This window comes from Lithobates pipiens, unplaced genomic scaffold (assembly GCF_037356315.1).
Source record: "Lithobates pipiens isolate NorthernLeopardFrog02 unplaced genomic scaffold, aLitPip1_a1.2 Scaffold_19, whole genome shotgun sequence".
Lineage (NCBI taxonomy): Eukaryota > Metazoa > Chordata > Amphibia > Anura > Ranidae > Lithobates > Lithobates pipiens.
In genome coordinates this window covers 177,011,569-177,028,816 of record NW_027507764.1, presented here as the reverse complement: position 1 = coordinate 177,028,816, position 17,248 = coordinate 177,011,569, and the positions used below count along the sequence as shown (strand labels likewise).

At 47.5% G+C, this 17,248-nt stretch overlaps 1 protein-coding gene across 4 annotated transcripts in view; it reads right to left on the bottom strand.

Moving 5' to 3' along the window:
* Positions 1–17,248, bottom strand: part of ATP2C1 (ATPase secretory pathway Ca2+ transporting 1) — a 204,974-nt gene that overhangs the window by 165,000 nt on the left and 22,726 nt on the right. The window contains exon 1 of one of the 4 annotated variants that reach the window (XM_077491504.1): positions 6,446–6,848. The exons of 1 other annotated variant lie outside the window; for it this stretch is intronic. In XM_077491504.1, the coding sequence (XP_077347630.1) occupies positions 6,446–6,580 (135 nt within the window). In that variant the 5' untranslated portion in view covers positions 6,581–6,848. Of the gene's footprint in view, positions 1–6,445; positions 6,849–17,248 lie in introns of those variants that run through there. 2 more of the 4 variants (XM_077491505.1, XM_077491507.1) reach the window with 2 other exon arrangements.

Below are 17,248 nucleotides of genomic sequence, written 5' to 3'. Positions count from 1 at the left end.
CTCTATGCCTGGTATCTGGGGGATCAAAGGATCAGGGCACTGCAGGAAGAAAAGCTTCTGGACCGGTACCCCTAAGCTGCAAATCTGTAACCATGAATCACAGTGGGTGGTGTCATTAACCCTATACTCACCTCTGCTAGTTGAAGCACCAAATCTTAAAAAACAAAAAAGCACAAATGGGGACTAAAATTTACTTCTGCAATACATGATTATTCTCCTGTGTTTTAGCCATTTAAAGCGGAACTCCACCCAAAGGGGGAAGCACCCCTTGTGTGCATCCTTCCCCCTCCACTGTCACATTTGCCACTTTTTTTTGGGGGGGGGGGGGGGCAGGTCCCCGGTTTTGACAGATACTCGCTCACACATCTGGTCAGATGTCCCGCAGCGATCTGTGCAAAAGTTCTAACAGCCCCGCAGTCTTCTGGGACACAAAGTGCAGCATGGCTCATGCATGCACCATAGGAAACCTGGCTGTGATGCCGCACGACTTCACTGTCTGTTTCCCTTACTGCAACTGAAGCTGATTTAAAGAGGAAGTAAACTTTGTAGGTTTTACTTCCTCTAGTTCCCTCCAAAGGTAAAGCATAATGGGCTACTATGCATTGTGTCACTTACTTGAAACTGAAGCCTGCCACGTCATCGCTGGGAGTACAACCCCTTTAAGAATCGTCTCATTTCAGGACATTGCTGGATCCCTGTGCAGGCGTGTCCTTATTTTAAAAGTCAGAAGCTCCTTTTTTGTAGCTGCTGACTTTTAAAGCGATTGTAAAGTCTCTTTTTTTTCTAGTTAAAAATGACAAACATGTCATGCTTACCTGCTCTGTCCAGTGGATATGCACAGAGCAGCCCAGAACCTACTCTTCTCGGGTCCCTTTTTGGCTCTCCTGGCCCCTCCCTCCTGCTGAGTGCCCCCCACAGCAAGCAACTTGCTATGGGGGAACCAGAGCAGAGTCACAGCTCCCCATGTTCATTTAGACACTGGGCCGCAGCCTGGCCCCACCCCCTCTCTCCTCATTGGCTGACTGAGTTTGATTGACAGCAGCGGGAGCCACTGACGCCATGCTGCTGTCTCAGCTGGGCAGCCGAGACATTTCTGCAACATCACATGGCGTGGTACAGCAACATGGCGTGGTTGAAAATGTGTTGCCACAAAGCAGGGTGACACAAAGTGTTGTGTTTAATGTTGAGAAGTGTAAAACTGACAAGAGCAGTGTTTCAGATGCTGTTGAGGCTCTTGGTCTGTCCAGGTCTCATTGGGACAAGGTAGTCCAACAGAGCAATACCTACTGGGATGATTTGGCCAAGAGACTAACAGCAATGCTGGAAGAAGCTTTTAAGGCTAAAAGTCGTAGATGGGATGGCTGCTGTGCCAGGAGAGGTGCCTGCAGAACAGCCTATAGGCCCAGGTGCACGGGTTGTTGCAGAGACTAAACCTCTCATGACTGAAGGTCTGAGTGAGTGTAAACGTACAGTGGAAATGGTGCCCACAATGAAAAAAATAGAAAATGTGCATTTTGTGACAGACATGATTAATGAAATGTTAGCATCATGGAGTGTACAGCCAGTATATATCCTGCCGTCCTCTCCTGTGTTTGGAGAACTGGTACCATGGGGTACGGCTGAGTGGAGCTGGATATTGCAGGCTGTACTGTGCAGAAATCGCAAATGCTTGAATCATTTAATGCGATGTTTGGTGTTAATGTGGAAAGTTCATTCACAGTGCGCTGGACTGCTCCATACAAAGCTTGGGTACGAGAGGTACTCTGGAGCACTGTTGGACAGGTCAGATGTATTGAAAAAAGGTGTTGGCAAATGTGTTGCAAGAACAGTCGCTGTTAGAGTGCTCCCATAGAGAGTAACGGCTTCCATGTGTGTGTGTGGTCCCTCCTCAGACACTGTCCTAGCAAGCGATGGTATCAGAGTTCCTGGTGGTTTTGAACTGGGTAATTTTGAGAGAGCGAATGCCAGGGGCAACCACGCAGGTATCAGCGATTCCCCTCTCATACAATGATGGTGGAACCCCCTGAGAGGGAAGATTACTGTTTGTTTGAACTTTTGTGTTACCTTTAAATAAAAGTGGGCAGCCATGCCCTTGAAAAAGCAGTCTGGAGTGGCACGTTTCTGGAAAACTGCATGCACCGCTTGAACCTAATCACCCCGGAACATGCATACAAAAAAAAAAAAAAAAAAAAAAAAAAAAAAAAAAAAAAAATGTATATAATGCCCCCCCCCCCCCCTTTTTTTTATCTTTTCTTTACATCTTCCTTGATTTATGCCTAGGTGAGAATTATGTGTTCTGCTGTGCACAGCCTCCATGGATACTTCTGACATGCATCCCAGGAGGCCATAGGGTATCCTCTACAGCATATCAATAGGCCTCCAGAGAAGAGGACAGCATGGGGCCAGGAGGATCCCTACAAAAAACTGTGGCCGTATGTTGTGAGGAACACCAAAAAAAAAAAAAGTAAGGGGGGGGGGGGGCATAGGGGAGAGGGAAAGAAGTTCCTATTGAAGCCCTGTGGTAGGTTGACAGCAGAACATTTTTGTGGACTGAGTGTAGTCAGCCCTGCCCAGTGCCTTTTAGTAAACTACTTCATCGTTTCTACTCTCAGAAGTCTACAACATAAATGCTAAGCATTCTGTTTTAACTTTTTTTTTCCCCCAGATACTTCCTGGTTTCTTGCCTAGCAAAATATGCCATATGTCTTCAGGAGGGGAGAAGGGGATTTCTCAGCCAAGCATACACTCCTGTCTGCATGCTTGAGCTAAGGGCAGATGGATTCCAGGAAATACATTTTACATGAATCATCTGCCCTTACTCAAGAAGGCCACGATCAGAAATGCTAGGGGGTGTTTTTCAAAGTGATTTCTCAGCAAAATAAAGCATGGAGACATGGATGGGTGAGTTTGCTTTGTATATTAAAGCGAATTGGTTTTTGAGTTTGTTGTGCTCAGATACAACTTTAAAGTGGTTGTAAACCCTTACAACCAACTTTGACCTACAGGTAAGCCTAGATTAAGGCTTACCTGTAGGTCCAAGAAATATCTCCTAAACCTACATGGTTTAGGAGATATTTGCCAAAAAAAGACAGGCACCGCTGTCTACAGCGCAATGCACCGTAGACAGCAGCGCGCAGGCGCACTGAACACGCCGCAGTCAACGGCGATATGCCGCTAGTGGCGGCACCCGTGTACATGCATGGGAGTGACGTCATCGCAGCTTTGCCAAATGACAGCGGCGGAGCAGCGAGACCCACCGAGAAGATGGATGCGCCAGACTACAAGGGACAGCGGTGACTTCGCTGGCTCCTGTGTCAGGTAAGTGACACATAATGGACTACTTTGCGATGCATAGTAGTCCATTATGCTTTACCTTTGCAGGGAATGAAAGAGGAAGTAAACTCATCAGGGTTTACTTCCTCTTTAAGCTCACGAACAGGTAGAAAGTAAGGCTGGCTATACACAAGTCCTTTTTGTTTTTTCTTTTTTGTTCAGCCAGGAGGTTGAACAAAAATAAAAAAATAATGGCTCGCTTCCCCCATCCACACACTTGATCTGTTCTGGTGACCTGGGGGTCCCCAAGAAATTCCCTTAATTTCCAGGGATTTCTTCTCACTTCCTGTTTGGCTACCAGACAGGAAATTAGAAGAAATATGCGCAATGGGATACAGATGGCTCTATTCAAAATGAAAATTTTGCCTATAGTTCTACTTTAATAATCACCTTTAAGGCAAATAAGAGAAGGCCATTGTTACCATTACAAACACTTTAAAATGTCTGCCACAAATATATAAAATTGTTGAATGCACAAGCTGCTATCCTTGTGTGCATTCCGTGTGCTAGGACACCTAGAATGTTCCTGCTCGTTTCAGATCAGTGGCTGAAGGAAGGACCTAGGATGGGAGCCCCGAACATGCTTTTTCCAAATAGCAGGACATCAGTGGCCTCTCCCATACTAGACTGAGCAGTCCCTTTAGGAAGTATGTGGGAGAGCAGTGAGGAAGGCGATTAGCAGGATCAGAGTGCACACAGGATTCTAGTAAGTAGAATCTAGTGTAAACACACTTCCTCTGCCAGCCCAAGTGTCCTCAGACACAGAACAAACAGAGCAGGCTTCATCTCCCACACACATGCACTGCCTCTCACAACTAACACTAGAGCAGCTGTCAGAACACTACAGGAAGAAAAGCCTCCAGACTGATACCCTAAGCTGCAGATCTGTAACCATGAAGCACAGTGGGGTGTGCCATTAACCCCGCACTCACCTGAACTTCTTCCAGACTGATACCCTGTTTCCCCTAAAATAAGACCTAGCGTGATTGTCGGTGTTGGCTGCAATATAAGCCCTACCACCCAAATAAGCCCTACCCTGAAAAGAAGACCTACAAGGACTTTAACTAGGGCTTATTTGGGGGGGTAGGGCTTTTATTGCAGCTATCACCGACAATCACACTAGGTCTTATTTTAGGGGAAACAGGGTATTAATGAAGCTCCAATGTATAATCATACATATAAAAAGGCACTGCTGGGCACCCAAACCTATATAAGCCACTACAGACGATTTCTTTAATGCAGGAGCTTAACCTTTCACACGATAAGCCCACTCGGATCCACCTGTCCGTTTTTCTGGCGGAACCGAGCGGGCCTCCCATTGATTCCTATGAGCAGGCGGATGTCAGTAGAGATATGTCCGCTGACACACACCTGCCATCCAATCCGCTAAAATCAGACATATGTCGATACGTCATCATCTCTCTGGCAGATCGGATGGGATCTGATGAAAAACGGACACGCTGTCTGTTTTTGTCCAACCTGATCTCCGCTGAGCCGGCGGATGACAACGGAGCGATCTCCCAATGTGCTGGCGGACTCCACTGAGTGGATCCGCCCCGTGTTAAAGGGGCCTTAAGAATGCTATCCTCACCTTTCCTTAGTGCCTGGTGGAGTCATGACCCTGAAACAAGCATGTGCATATCAGGTGCGGGGACACTAGAACAGTGGTCCCCAAACTATGGTCCTTTTCTTGATTATAAGTGGCTCTATGGGGCACAATTGGCATCAAATATATAGCACAATTCCTCCCACCGACACTATTGATGAGGTTCTGTAACGACCACAGACAAACAATGGGGCTCATTTCCTCCCACGACACCAACAATGGGGCACAATTGCATTCTTTAACACCACTAATGGGGCAACATTCCACCTACTGACACCAAAGAGGGGCACTATTCTTTCTACCGACAAAAAAAAAAAAAAGACACCATTCAATTCATTAACACCAACGAAGGGGCACCATTGCTCCTACTGACAATCAATTTGGCACCATACCTCCCCGCTGCCACTTAAGGATGGGGCAATATTGCTCTGACACCAAAAATGGGAGACTGTGGCTCCCATTGACACAAACAATGGGACACTATTACTCCTACTAACACCAATGATGGGGCAATATTCTACCCACTGATGCAAACAAGGGGGCACTATTCCATCCACTGACATCTACAATGGGTCACTATTCCTACTACTGATACCAATGTTGGGGCAATTTGCACCCACCATGGGCCACCTCTCCTACTCGTCCCACTGACGCCCAACCGGGTGCCCCCCCCCTTCTGCTTCTTGTCCCACTGACGCCCAACTGGGTGGCCCCCCTTCTCCTTCTTGTCCCACTGACGCCCAACCGGGTGGCCCCCCCTCTCCTTCTTGTCCCACTGACGCCCAACCGGGTGGCCCCCCCTTCTTGTCCCACTGACGCCCAACCGGGTGGCCCCCCCTTTTCCTTCTTGTCCCACTGACGCCCAACCGGGTGGCCCCCCCTTCTCGTCCCACTGACGCCCAACCGGGTGGCCCCCCCTTCTCGTCCCACTGACGCCCAACCGGGTGGCCCCCCCTTCTCGTCCCACTGACGCCCAACCGGGTGGCCCCCCCTTCTCCTTCTCGTCCCACTGACGCCCAACCGGGTGGCCCCCCCTTCTCCTTCTCGTCCCACTGACGCCCAACCGGGTGGCCCCCCCTTCTCCTTCTCGTCCCACTAACACCCAACCGGGGGGGCCCCCCCTTCTCGTCCCACTGACACTCAACCGCCCCCCCTCCTTCTCGTCCCACTGACACCCAACCATGGGGGAACTATTTCTCCAACTGACCATAGGCACTGGATAATTTTGTGCTCCCACTGACCCTGAGGTCACAATTACAGTCTGCACCCCATCAGGTCTGAAGGACAGTAAGTGGCTCTTACAAAGTTCGGGGCCCCAGATTCCAAAGAACCACGCTTATCCCTGATTGGTGAGTGCAGGAAGTACTAGTGATGACATCCCTGACCATCCCCTCCCTCAGTGGTCTATGTAGGAGATATGGGGGGGGGGGGGGAATCACACAAAGCCCCCCCCCAGTGGTGTACACACACACACACACACACACACACACACACACACACACACACCTTCCTCACCGGAGAGCCGCCGGGCTGAGCTGTTCCTCCTCCCCGGACAGCAGTGCCGTCACCTCTTGTCTTCCACACAGATGTCACTGACCCGTCCGCCACTACTGCCGCTCCAGCCTCCGCCACAGACGTCATAGCCCCTTCAGCTGCCTATGGTCAGGGGGGGCCCCCAGCGCAGAGCCCCGCACCGCATTCAGGGACTTGTTGCTGTAAGGAGTCCGCTCCGCTCCTGAGACACAACAGTACAGGTCACCCGAGTACACCGCCACACACACAAAGACAAGCCGTGCTGGGCAGACGCTACTCCACACCCGCTCCGTTCTCTCCGGTACCGGGAGACCACAATCTATACCGGAAGCTCTAAACCATAGATTGCAATACACTTCCCTAGCAGCGGATAACCCCGCCCACCGCTCCGCTACTAACCAGTCAGCGCTGTGTGCGAGGGGGCTGGGAGGAGCGTTCTCTACAGACTTCCTCTCCAGGATGGCAGGCGCGCTGTGATTGGTGGCTCAGTAGAAAGCTTCTGTGAGGTTGTGCTCTTCTGGAAGGTGGAAGAACAACAGAGGGCGATAGAGCGAGGTGTGTGTTCGATGATAGGAATATCTCAGCATTACCAGAGAGGAGCACTGTAATAAATATTACCAGAGCCTGTGTTATGTGTATAGTTTTCATGTTCATTACTAACATGTCCTAATGGGAGGCACACTTTGAAGAGGGGGAGGTGCATGGAGTGTGACTTCACAGCCTGTACTGTGACATCATTGTGCCACAGACACACCCCCATCCAGACATGCAGCCACCAAGGCCCTACAGACTAGAGTTGGGCGAATGGTTCGACCCGAACGACACTGAAGAAATTACACTTTGCTACAATGTAAAGTAGTGAGTGTACAGCTTGTATAACAGTGTAAATTTACGGTCCCCTCAAAATAACTCAACACACAGCCATTAATGTCTAAACCGCTGGCAACAAAATTAGCCATTTTCCCTCCCTGGTGTCATGTGACTCATTAGTGTTAGAAGAACTCTCTGAGGATCTGAATAAAAGAATTGTTGCTCTAAATAAAGATGGCCTAGGCCAGTGATGGTAAACCTCAGCACTCCAGATGTTTTGGAACTACATTTCCCATGATGCTCCACTACACTGCAGAGTGCATGAGCATCGTGGGAAATGTAGTTCCAAAACATCTGGGATGCCAAGGTTTGCCATCACTGGCCTAGGCTATAAGAAGATTGCCAAGACCCTGAAACTGAACTGCAGCACAGTGGCCAAGACCATACAGCAGTTTAACAGGACAGGTTCCACTCAGAACAGGTCTCACCATGGTCGACCAAAGAAGTCGAGTGCATGTGCTCAGCGTCATATCCAGAGGTTGTCTTTAAGAAATAGACATGAGTGCTGCCAGCATTGCTGCAGAGGTTTAAGGGGTGGGGGGTCAGCCTGTCAGTGCTCAGACCATACTGCATCAAATTGGTCTGCATGGCTTTCATAAATCTCCTATAGTGCCACAGACCCTCCCTACCATAAACTCACAGTACAACAGACACCCTCTCCCTTCCATAAACCCTCACAGTTCCACATACACCCCACACCCTTTCATACCCTCCCCCGTGCCACAGACTCTCCCACGCTCAAACCCCCATGGTGCCACAGACACCCTCTCCCTTCCATAAACCCTCACAGTGCCACAGCCCCCCCCCCCCCCCCCCCACACACACACTGTTTTACAGCCCCCTTCCCCATTACAAAAAAACCCCATTCTAACATAAAAACATGAAGTTATTTCCAGACTACAGATCTGGGCACTATGCAGCAGAGTTGCCACAGGCAACCCAGAATGAGCTAACTCCTGATCAGAGGAAGCATTGTTGCTGTATCCCCGGGTCTGGTAAGATGGACATTACTGCCATCCATAGGAACTGCCTGCCCTGTTATTCGTTGGCCTTAATACTGCCTGCAGACCCTATTCACAGCTGCAATGTGCAGCAATGATTAGAGATGAAGATTTAGGACTTAGTGCTGGTTCACACTGCAGCGGTGTCCGACATCGGATGTGATTTATACCACACTGCTTTGCAAATTACATGTGATATCTGTGCGATGCCATTTTAGCCATACAGATAGCATGGCTGAATTCGCATTGCATTCGGACCATACTCGCACAGGACCCCTTTTCTGATCTGGTGTTCACACCCATGTTATCCGATTCTTGTCCCAATTTTCAGTTTGCACTGCGATATGCAAGCTGATTTGGGGGTGTCATTACCCTTAAATTGACAATCCCAGCAGTTCGCATAGTGCAGTGCGAACTGCCACCGGGGGACATGAGATGCGGGAACATGCAGTGGATTCCTGCATCGCTGCAGTGTTGACCAGCACTTAGGCTCTGTTTATATAGGTGCGGTGCGAGAACCCTGCAAATCCACTGCGGATTCCGGCATCACATCTGACTCACAGGTGGTTCATACTGCCTTATGCAAACCGCTGGGAGTGTCAATACAAAGTTAATGACACCCCCAGATCGGTTCACATATCGCAGTGCGAACTGTCAATTCAGACATGAATCGGATCGCATGGGTGTTCAAACAAGGGTCCTGCACTACTTTGGTGCAAATGTGATGCAAATTCAGCCATACTATCTGTATGGCTGAAATCATATAGCACAGACTTCACATGTTATTTGCACTGCAGTGTGGTGCGAATCACATGTAAGGTCGCACAGCACACTGGTGTGAACCAAGCCTAAAGACCGCCCTATAACTGTAGCGGCCCCAGGGCTATGGCCAGCACTACCATATGGTGGCTTAAACCGCCAGCTCAGGCCACCAGGATAGGGGGGCAGTAAATTCCTTATCCCCAGCCACTTGCTGGGGATTCAGATTTTTACAGTGCTGAGTGTTTTTTTTTTTTTTTACACACTCCCAGCCCCTATAGCAGCTGGGATTGTATGTACTTTAGTAAAGCTGACTGTTGCCTTTCATGTGGAAGTGATACGAGTGGCTGTGAAGCCGCCTATCACTTCCACCACTGTCACAATGTGCAACCCCTTTCCCCATGTTTACCGGACACCACTTTCCCACCTGCAGGCCTGGTGCTTTCATGGTAAGTAGCACTGCGAAGGGCAGTGGGAGCCCAGCAGACCTTTGTCCACTCAGCCACCCTCCTGTAAACAGACCGTAAAGTGTCATGTATGACGTCAGGAATTTGCTGGGCGGGGGGGGCAGAGAGCGGGATTTACCTATTCTTGTATTGATTTTTCTGCTATTGATATAGAGCTGCAGTTCTTTTCTGCTTTGTGAACTGAACTTTTTGTCAGTTATGCAAATTCCAAATTATAGACAAATAGGGGGTTATTTATGAAAGGAAAATCCACTTTGCATTACAAGTGCAAACTACAAGTGCAAAGTGCACTTAAAATTGGAAATGCAGTCGCTGTAAATCTGAGGGGTAGAGCTGAAATGAGGGGAAGCTCTGCTGATTTTATTATCCAATCATGTGCAAGCTAAAATGCTGTTTTTTTTTATCTTCCTTGCATGTCCCCCTCGGATCTACAGTGACTCTACTTCCAAGTGCACTTTAGTAAATAACCCCCATAGTGTCTACCACTAAGCACGTGTGTAATTGTTTATTGCCTATATCCTACAGTAAGGTGAAAGGTACTATACTCTACATGTCTCTGTAGTGATTCAATTAACCAGGTGTGTCAGAGGGGCTGAGGGTGTTCTTGAAGTTGAGGCAGACAGGGAACTCAATATTACCTTCAGGGCTAGTGCTGCACACATTACCCCGGTTTTGATTGACAGGGAACCTTAACGCTGCTTTGCTCAGGCAGCCTTAAAAGCCCTGTCTCACTTAAGCGTGCCGAACATCTGATTTGCAGCACTTTATTTTAAAGTTGACAGGACATCTTAATGCCGCTGTGTGCAGGCAACGTTAAGAGCCCTGTTACACTCACCTCTCGCGTAACCTAAGACTCCTGATGTTCTGTCTGCCAGCCAATGAGGAGTGATGTTGTGTCCATGCACGTCACCCCTCCCATCCACCGGACAAGGATCTCAGTCTGGGAAGGCCTGCTGCGTAGCTTAAGGGCATCAGTGGGGCCTCATGTCTAAAGGCCCGTACACACGGTCGGACTTTTTGACAACAAACATGCAAATTAGCTGTTTTGGAGCAACATCCGACTGTGTGTACGCTCCATCGGACAAACTTTTTCTGTTTTCATCGGACTTTTGTTGGCTGTGCGAACGGACAAACTTTCTGGCAACAAAAGTCTGATGGAGCAAAGTCCGACCGTGTGTACGCAAAAGCATCGGACTTTTGTACAAGGTACAAACACGCATGCTCAGAACCTATGCAAACGATCAGACTACAATACAGAAGTTGACCAAAGGTGGCGCTGGAGTCATTGAACGTCCTCTTTTGAAGTGGCGTCCGTACGTTGTGACGTCACCACGTTCGTGTTTGTTGTCAAAAAGTCCGACCGTGTGTATGCAATACAAACTTGTGGACCACGCCCTTTGTACAAAAGTCCACGGGAAAGTTTGTACAAAGTCCGATCGTGTGTATGGGGCTTAAGTTTTCCCTAAGGCCTCACAAAGCCTGGAGCCGCTTCTGCCCCACAGTACCACAGACACCCGCCATCCATTAATAGAATCTGTATAATATAAATCAACAGGCTGTAAAGTCTCTAACTGCTTTAAAGCAGAACTTTACCCATAACAACTTATAACAAAAATAGTGTTCTTTAGCAAGGAATATTCTATATTAATAAATTTGCTACCAAAATGAGTGTGTGCTGTAAATTGTCTCCAGCATTGCCCCTTTTTTCTTCTTGCTGGAGGCTGCTATTTTACTGAAGCCCAGAGCCCCTGAGCAGCAGTAAATCATAAAGCTGAACTAAACCCATCGATTTACCAGTTTCAAAAAACAGTTACATTCCTGGAATTCCATGATTACTTACTGTCACATTTGATTGTGTCCTCAACCAAACTGTCAAACCATCAAATGCCTGGTGTCATAACTTATTACATGTGCAGCACCATGGCAGTTGTAGTTCAAACAGAAGCAGCTTCCTTGGCTGTCAGGGCTCGTTCACCCCATACGTGCATTTAAGTTTACATCAGTTTTCATGTGCATGTGGTGTGAACAGGACACATAGAGAACAATGTTGTTGTTTTTTTGTGTGTCCTTGCAGAACACATGTAGAAAAACGAACCTCTCTGTGCCATGGTGTGAATGAGGCCTCAAGGATAGGAGGGTTTAATTTCACTTTAAAGGTTGCATTCTATGCATTAAGGTGAAAAACCTTTTGTGCAGCAGCACCCCCCCCCCCCTCCTTCCCAGAGCCCACCTTTTTCTTACCTGAGCCCGATTGTTCCAGCGACGGGGATGAGCACAGCAGCTTCAACAGCTGTCTCGAGTCCTCATTGGATAGATTGATAGTAGTGGGACCATTGGCTCCTGCTGCTGTCAATCAAATCCAGTGACATGGCAGCGGGGGGGGGGGGGGGGCAGGGCCAAATCCTGCTGTCTGTGTCAATGGACAGAGCAGCAGGACTCGGGAGCGCACCCGCACAAGTGCCCCCCATGGAAAGCGTCTCTCTGGGAGGGCACTCGAGAAGAGCACCATGGGGGATCCCAGAAAAGGAGGATCGGGGCCACTCTGTGCAAACCCCTTGCATAGAGGAGGTAAGTATGACATGTTTGTTATTTTTAAAAAAAAAACAAAGTTTACAATCACTTTAAGGCTTGACTTCGACAAATTCAGCAGTTCCTAAAAATGGAGAGCAACTGAGCATGTACAGAGCAGGGTTAGACAGTATATTGCTGGATTTGAAACAGTATAGGCATCCTTTTTTAATGTTTAACACTGCTATACCTGCAAAAGGGACCAGCCAGAAGTCACCTAAAAGGACTTCATTTCCTGACTAAAATTCCACTTTAAGTATCCTCAGTGCCCATTACAGAAATAGGCTACTTTGTGTGGTGAGAGGAGAGCTGGATCTCAGAAAGGACAGCACAAAGGTAAGTATGATCACCACTAGGGATGAGCCCAGTGTTCGATTCGAACCCATGTTCGAATCGAACATCGGCCGTTCGTCGAAAACAGAACTTTGTGGGCCGTTCGCATCAAATTCGTGTGATACGAACAGCCCACAATGCACTGCGTCAGTCGCAGTGCATTGCTGGCTGATGATTGGCCAAGCATGCACTGTGACCCCACATGCTTGGCCAATCACAGAGCCGGCAGCGAGGAGAGCCATAATTGGCCACAGGTTGGATGCCAATTATAGATCAGGGGGTTTAGTACACACCCCACACTATATAAGGCCGCCAGCACGACGGCCTTGTGTAGTGTGTTGCGGCGTTCATAGAGAGCAGGATAGGCAGGGACAGTGTCAGCTTTGCTTTGCTTCCAAACCTAGCGCTGTTACAGTGGGTGTAGTGTGCCTCCTGCACAGCATACACCTGAATCTGCCCCCCCTCATTGCTGGTGTTGTGTAGTTGATTTGTGCAACACAGGCATCTGCCTAATATTCAGTCAGTGTAGTGTGCCTCCTGCACAGCATATACCTGAATCTACCTCCTTGTTGCTGCCGCAAGCAGTTTTAAATGGCTTTTTTTCCTTTACAAATGTCATTTTGTGCAGGGACTGTTCTAAACATGGGAAACACATGCCACTTCACAGGCATACTTTAGACACCCCCCAGGTACGATATTTAACCACTTCCCGACCAGCGCACGACGATGTACGTCGACAGAATGGCACGGGCAGGCATATTGGCGTACAGGTACGTCCAATATTCGATGCCGCCCTGCCATCGGGAGCGCGCCGCCGGCGGCGCGCTCCCGCGCTGGTCGGGACCCCGTGAGTCTGATCGCGGGACCCGCGGACTCGATCGCCGCGGGCATCCCCGCGATCATCTCACGGAGCGGCCGAATGGAGGTAATGCTGTATAAACAACATTTCTCCATTCTGCCTAGCAACTAGTGACGCTGATCTCTGCTCCATGTGATTGGAGCAGAGATCAGTGTACACTAAATGAAAGCCCAACCCCCCCACAGTTAGTAACACACCCCTAGGAACACTTAACCCCTACACTGCCACCCACTGGTTAACCCTTTCACTGCCAGTGTCATTTACACAGGAATCACTGCATTTATATAGCAGTGATTACTGTATAAATGACAATGGTCCCAAAAATGTGTCAAAAATGTCCGATGGGTCCCCCACAATGTCGCAGTCACAATAAAACTCGCTGATCGCCGCCATTACTAGTAAAAAAAAAATAATAAAAAATGATTAATAAAAATGCTATAAAACTATCCCTATTTTGTAAACGCTATAACTTTTGCGCAAACCAATCAATAATCGCTTATTGCGATTTTTTTTACCAAACATATGTAGAAGAATACGTATCGGCCTAAACTGAGGGAAAAAAATGTTTTTTTATATATTTTTGTGGGATATTTATTATAACAAAAAGTAAAAAATAATGCGTTTTTTTCAAAATTGTCGTTCTATTTTTGTTTATAGTGCAAAAAATAAAAATCGCAGAGGTGATCAAATACCACCAAAAGAAAGCTCTATTTGTGGGAAAAAAAGGACGTCAATTTTGTTTGGGAGCCACGTCGCACGACCGCGCAATTGTCAGTTAAAGCGACGCAGTGCCGAATCGCAAAAAGTGGTCTGGTCTTTGACCAGCAAAATGGTCCGGTCTGCAAGTGGTTAAAGTAATATTTCACTTTTTTTTTTCACTTTATGCATCATTAAAATGACTGCTCCAGAAAAAAATGTCACTTTAGCACTTTAGATTTCGAACGTTCGCGTCCATTGTAATTAATAGGGTTCTAACGTTCGTGCGAACTTTCGGTCCGTTCGCAGGTTCTGGTGCGAACCGAACCGGGGGGTGTTCGACTCATCCCTAATCACCACACTGCACTTACTGTACTTCCCTTTGTTCATATTTATAGAGCTCCCATGGTTTCTGACTTGTTGCAATGGGCAAGCAGATTTTTTTTCTGATTGACTCTAATCACACACTCAGAATTTCTCCTATACAAATGCAGGCTGTCACCAGCATGCCATGCCTTTCATTGCTATAGCAACTGTGCCCGATACTATGACTAACTCTGCCCGTGCCTACATACAGCTTCATTATAGTTTTCAGAGCCGGCTGCCTGGTGACAAAATCTGGAAGACGTGTGTATTCTCCCATTCATGGGAATAATTACAGCACTGTAATAGTCAAAAGAAGAACTTCAAACAAATATACTCATGTACCTCAATATACAGAAATCTGGAAAATTTGTAAGTAACCAATATGGAAATCTAGGATTGTACATAGCTGATATAAAGGCATTTGTTTTATACCTACATCCATCATATCTCAAATAGGATGACATCATAAATAATAAGATACATCATGCGTTTTAATTGTCAGCAGGCCGTTTCTATACAGAGCTGTCTATCAGTGGCGTCTGGTGGGTGTTTTTTTGGGGGGGGGGGGGAACAACCACCCCCTGGGCAACCAGGGGCGGCACTACCCCTCCACCCGCCATCTGCCAATTGGTCCGTCACTTACCCCATCTGGGTGGCAGGCTGCGGGCAGCGGCCCTGTTGTCCTCGAGCACCGCGGACCCCATCTAGGTAGCGAGTGGCAGGCTGCAGGCAGCGGTCCCGGTGTCTTCTCCTCCAGCATGACGGCTTCTGCCATGCAAGCCGCCGTGCATCTCTTCTCTCCTCCTCCTAGGTGTCCAATAGGATCGCCTGATGTTTTGACCAGTCAGGAAATGGGTCTCACCACCCGCTTTCTGATTGGCAGGGAGGAGATTTCGGGTGAAAAAGGCAAATATTCATTCGCTATTGTCACACAACTGGGTGGGATTGGGGCGCAGTGCTCTGTGCTCCAAGCCCACCCTTTTTTGAAGCCTATTAGAGCCTCTGGCCCTGATCACAGGCTTCAAAAAAACACCCACCCCCACTGAAATCCATAGTCAGGCGCCCTGTATGTAGATCAGGGGACCGGATGCGTGGATAGGGGGGCAGTGCCCATGTGCCCCTAATGGACAGGCCACCACTGCTGACTATATAACATAGAGGCTGAAACAGCTAAATGCTATCCTATCCTCATCCTGTGGGAGATATGGAAAGAGTAGAAGAGATTTTCTTTCATTTACTCTGGTCATGGACCATTGCTGGGATAACAATGGCAACTTCTCAAAAGCCATGACTACTGACCAGTGCTGACAGCGGGGTAAGAGCTGAATGGAGTCCAAAAGCTATGGTGCCAATATCTGAAAATTGATCACACCTGAAGTACTGACGGCCTATCTAATTTCTTGAGACCCTAACATGCCATAAAAGTACAAATACCCCCCAAATGACCCCTTTTTGGAAAGAGAACATTCCAAGGTATTTAGAAAGATGCATGGTGAGTTTTTTGAAGTTGTCATTTTTTTCCCACAATTCTTTGCAATATCAAGATTTTTTTTTTCACAAAATTGTCATATTAGCAGGTTATTTCTCACACACAGCATATGCATACCACAAATTACACCCCAAAACACATTCTGCTATTACTCCCAAGTATGGTGATATTACATGTGTGAGACTTTTACACGTGGACACATACAGAGGCCCAACATGCAGGGAGCACCTTCAGCTGTTCTGGAGCACCCAGGCCAACTCTGACATTTCTGTCCTACATATAAAAATCATCATTTATTTGCTGGAAAATTACATAAAAACTCAAAACATTATATATGTTTTTTTAGAAAAGACACTAGAAAATACAATGGCAAGCGTTGCAACTTTTTATCTGGCACAGTATTTGCGCAGCAATTTTTCTAACACGTTTTTTTTTTTAAACAGTTTTGTGCTTTAAAAAAAATGGAACAGTAAAGTTAGCCCAATGTTTTTTCATAATGTGAAATATGAAGTTATGCCGAATAAATAGATAACTAACATGCTCTCGGGTCCCGGCGCCGCCATTTTGGCTAAGGGAAACAGGCAGCGGAGCCTTGCGGCTTCGCTGCCCGTTTCCTACTGCGCATGCGCGAGTTGCGCATCGCTTTGTGAATGGGGCGCGCTGTGTTCTGGGACACACAGTTCTCATTACCCAGAAGACGCTGCACGGAGGAGAGAAGACAGAAGATCTCCGCGGAGGAGGAAGAGGCAGATTAGGACGATGTGCCTAGCAACAGGCATTTCTGGTAAGTTAAAAAAAACAAAACATTTTTTTTCTTCTAATTTTTAATGTATTTTTCTTTTCAGGGTGGCCCTCCACTTTAATGACATTGGCTGTATGTTGGAGGTCCTTGTCCTGCTGCAGAATAATTTTGGGGCCTAATTCACACCTCCATGATGGTATGGCATGATGGATGAATATTTTTCAGCATTGAGGACACCATTAATCCTGACCAAATCTCCAACTCCATTTGCAGAAATACAGCTCCAAAATTTGCAAGGAACCTCCACCATGCTCCACTGTTGCCTGAAGACACTTAATATTGTACCGCTCCGCAGCCCATCAGCAAACAAACTGCCTCCTGCTACTGCCAAATATTTCATATTTTGACTCATCAGTCCAGAGAACCTGCTGCCATTTTTCTGCACCCTCGTTCCTATGTTTTTGGGCATAGTTGGGTCAATTAGCCTTGTTTCCACATTTGAGGTATGGCTTATCTTCCGTGAAGATTACTTCTGGCCAGACTTCTCAAAGGGAAGTAAGCATGATGTACTTTTCATCTGCTGTATTATGTTTCCTTGGTCAACCACTGTGTCTGTGGTCTACAAC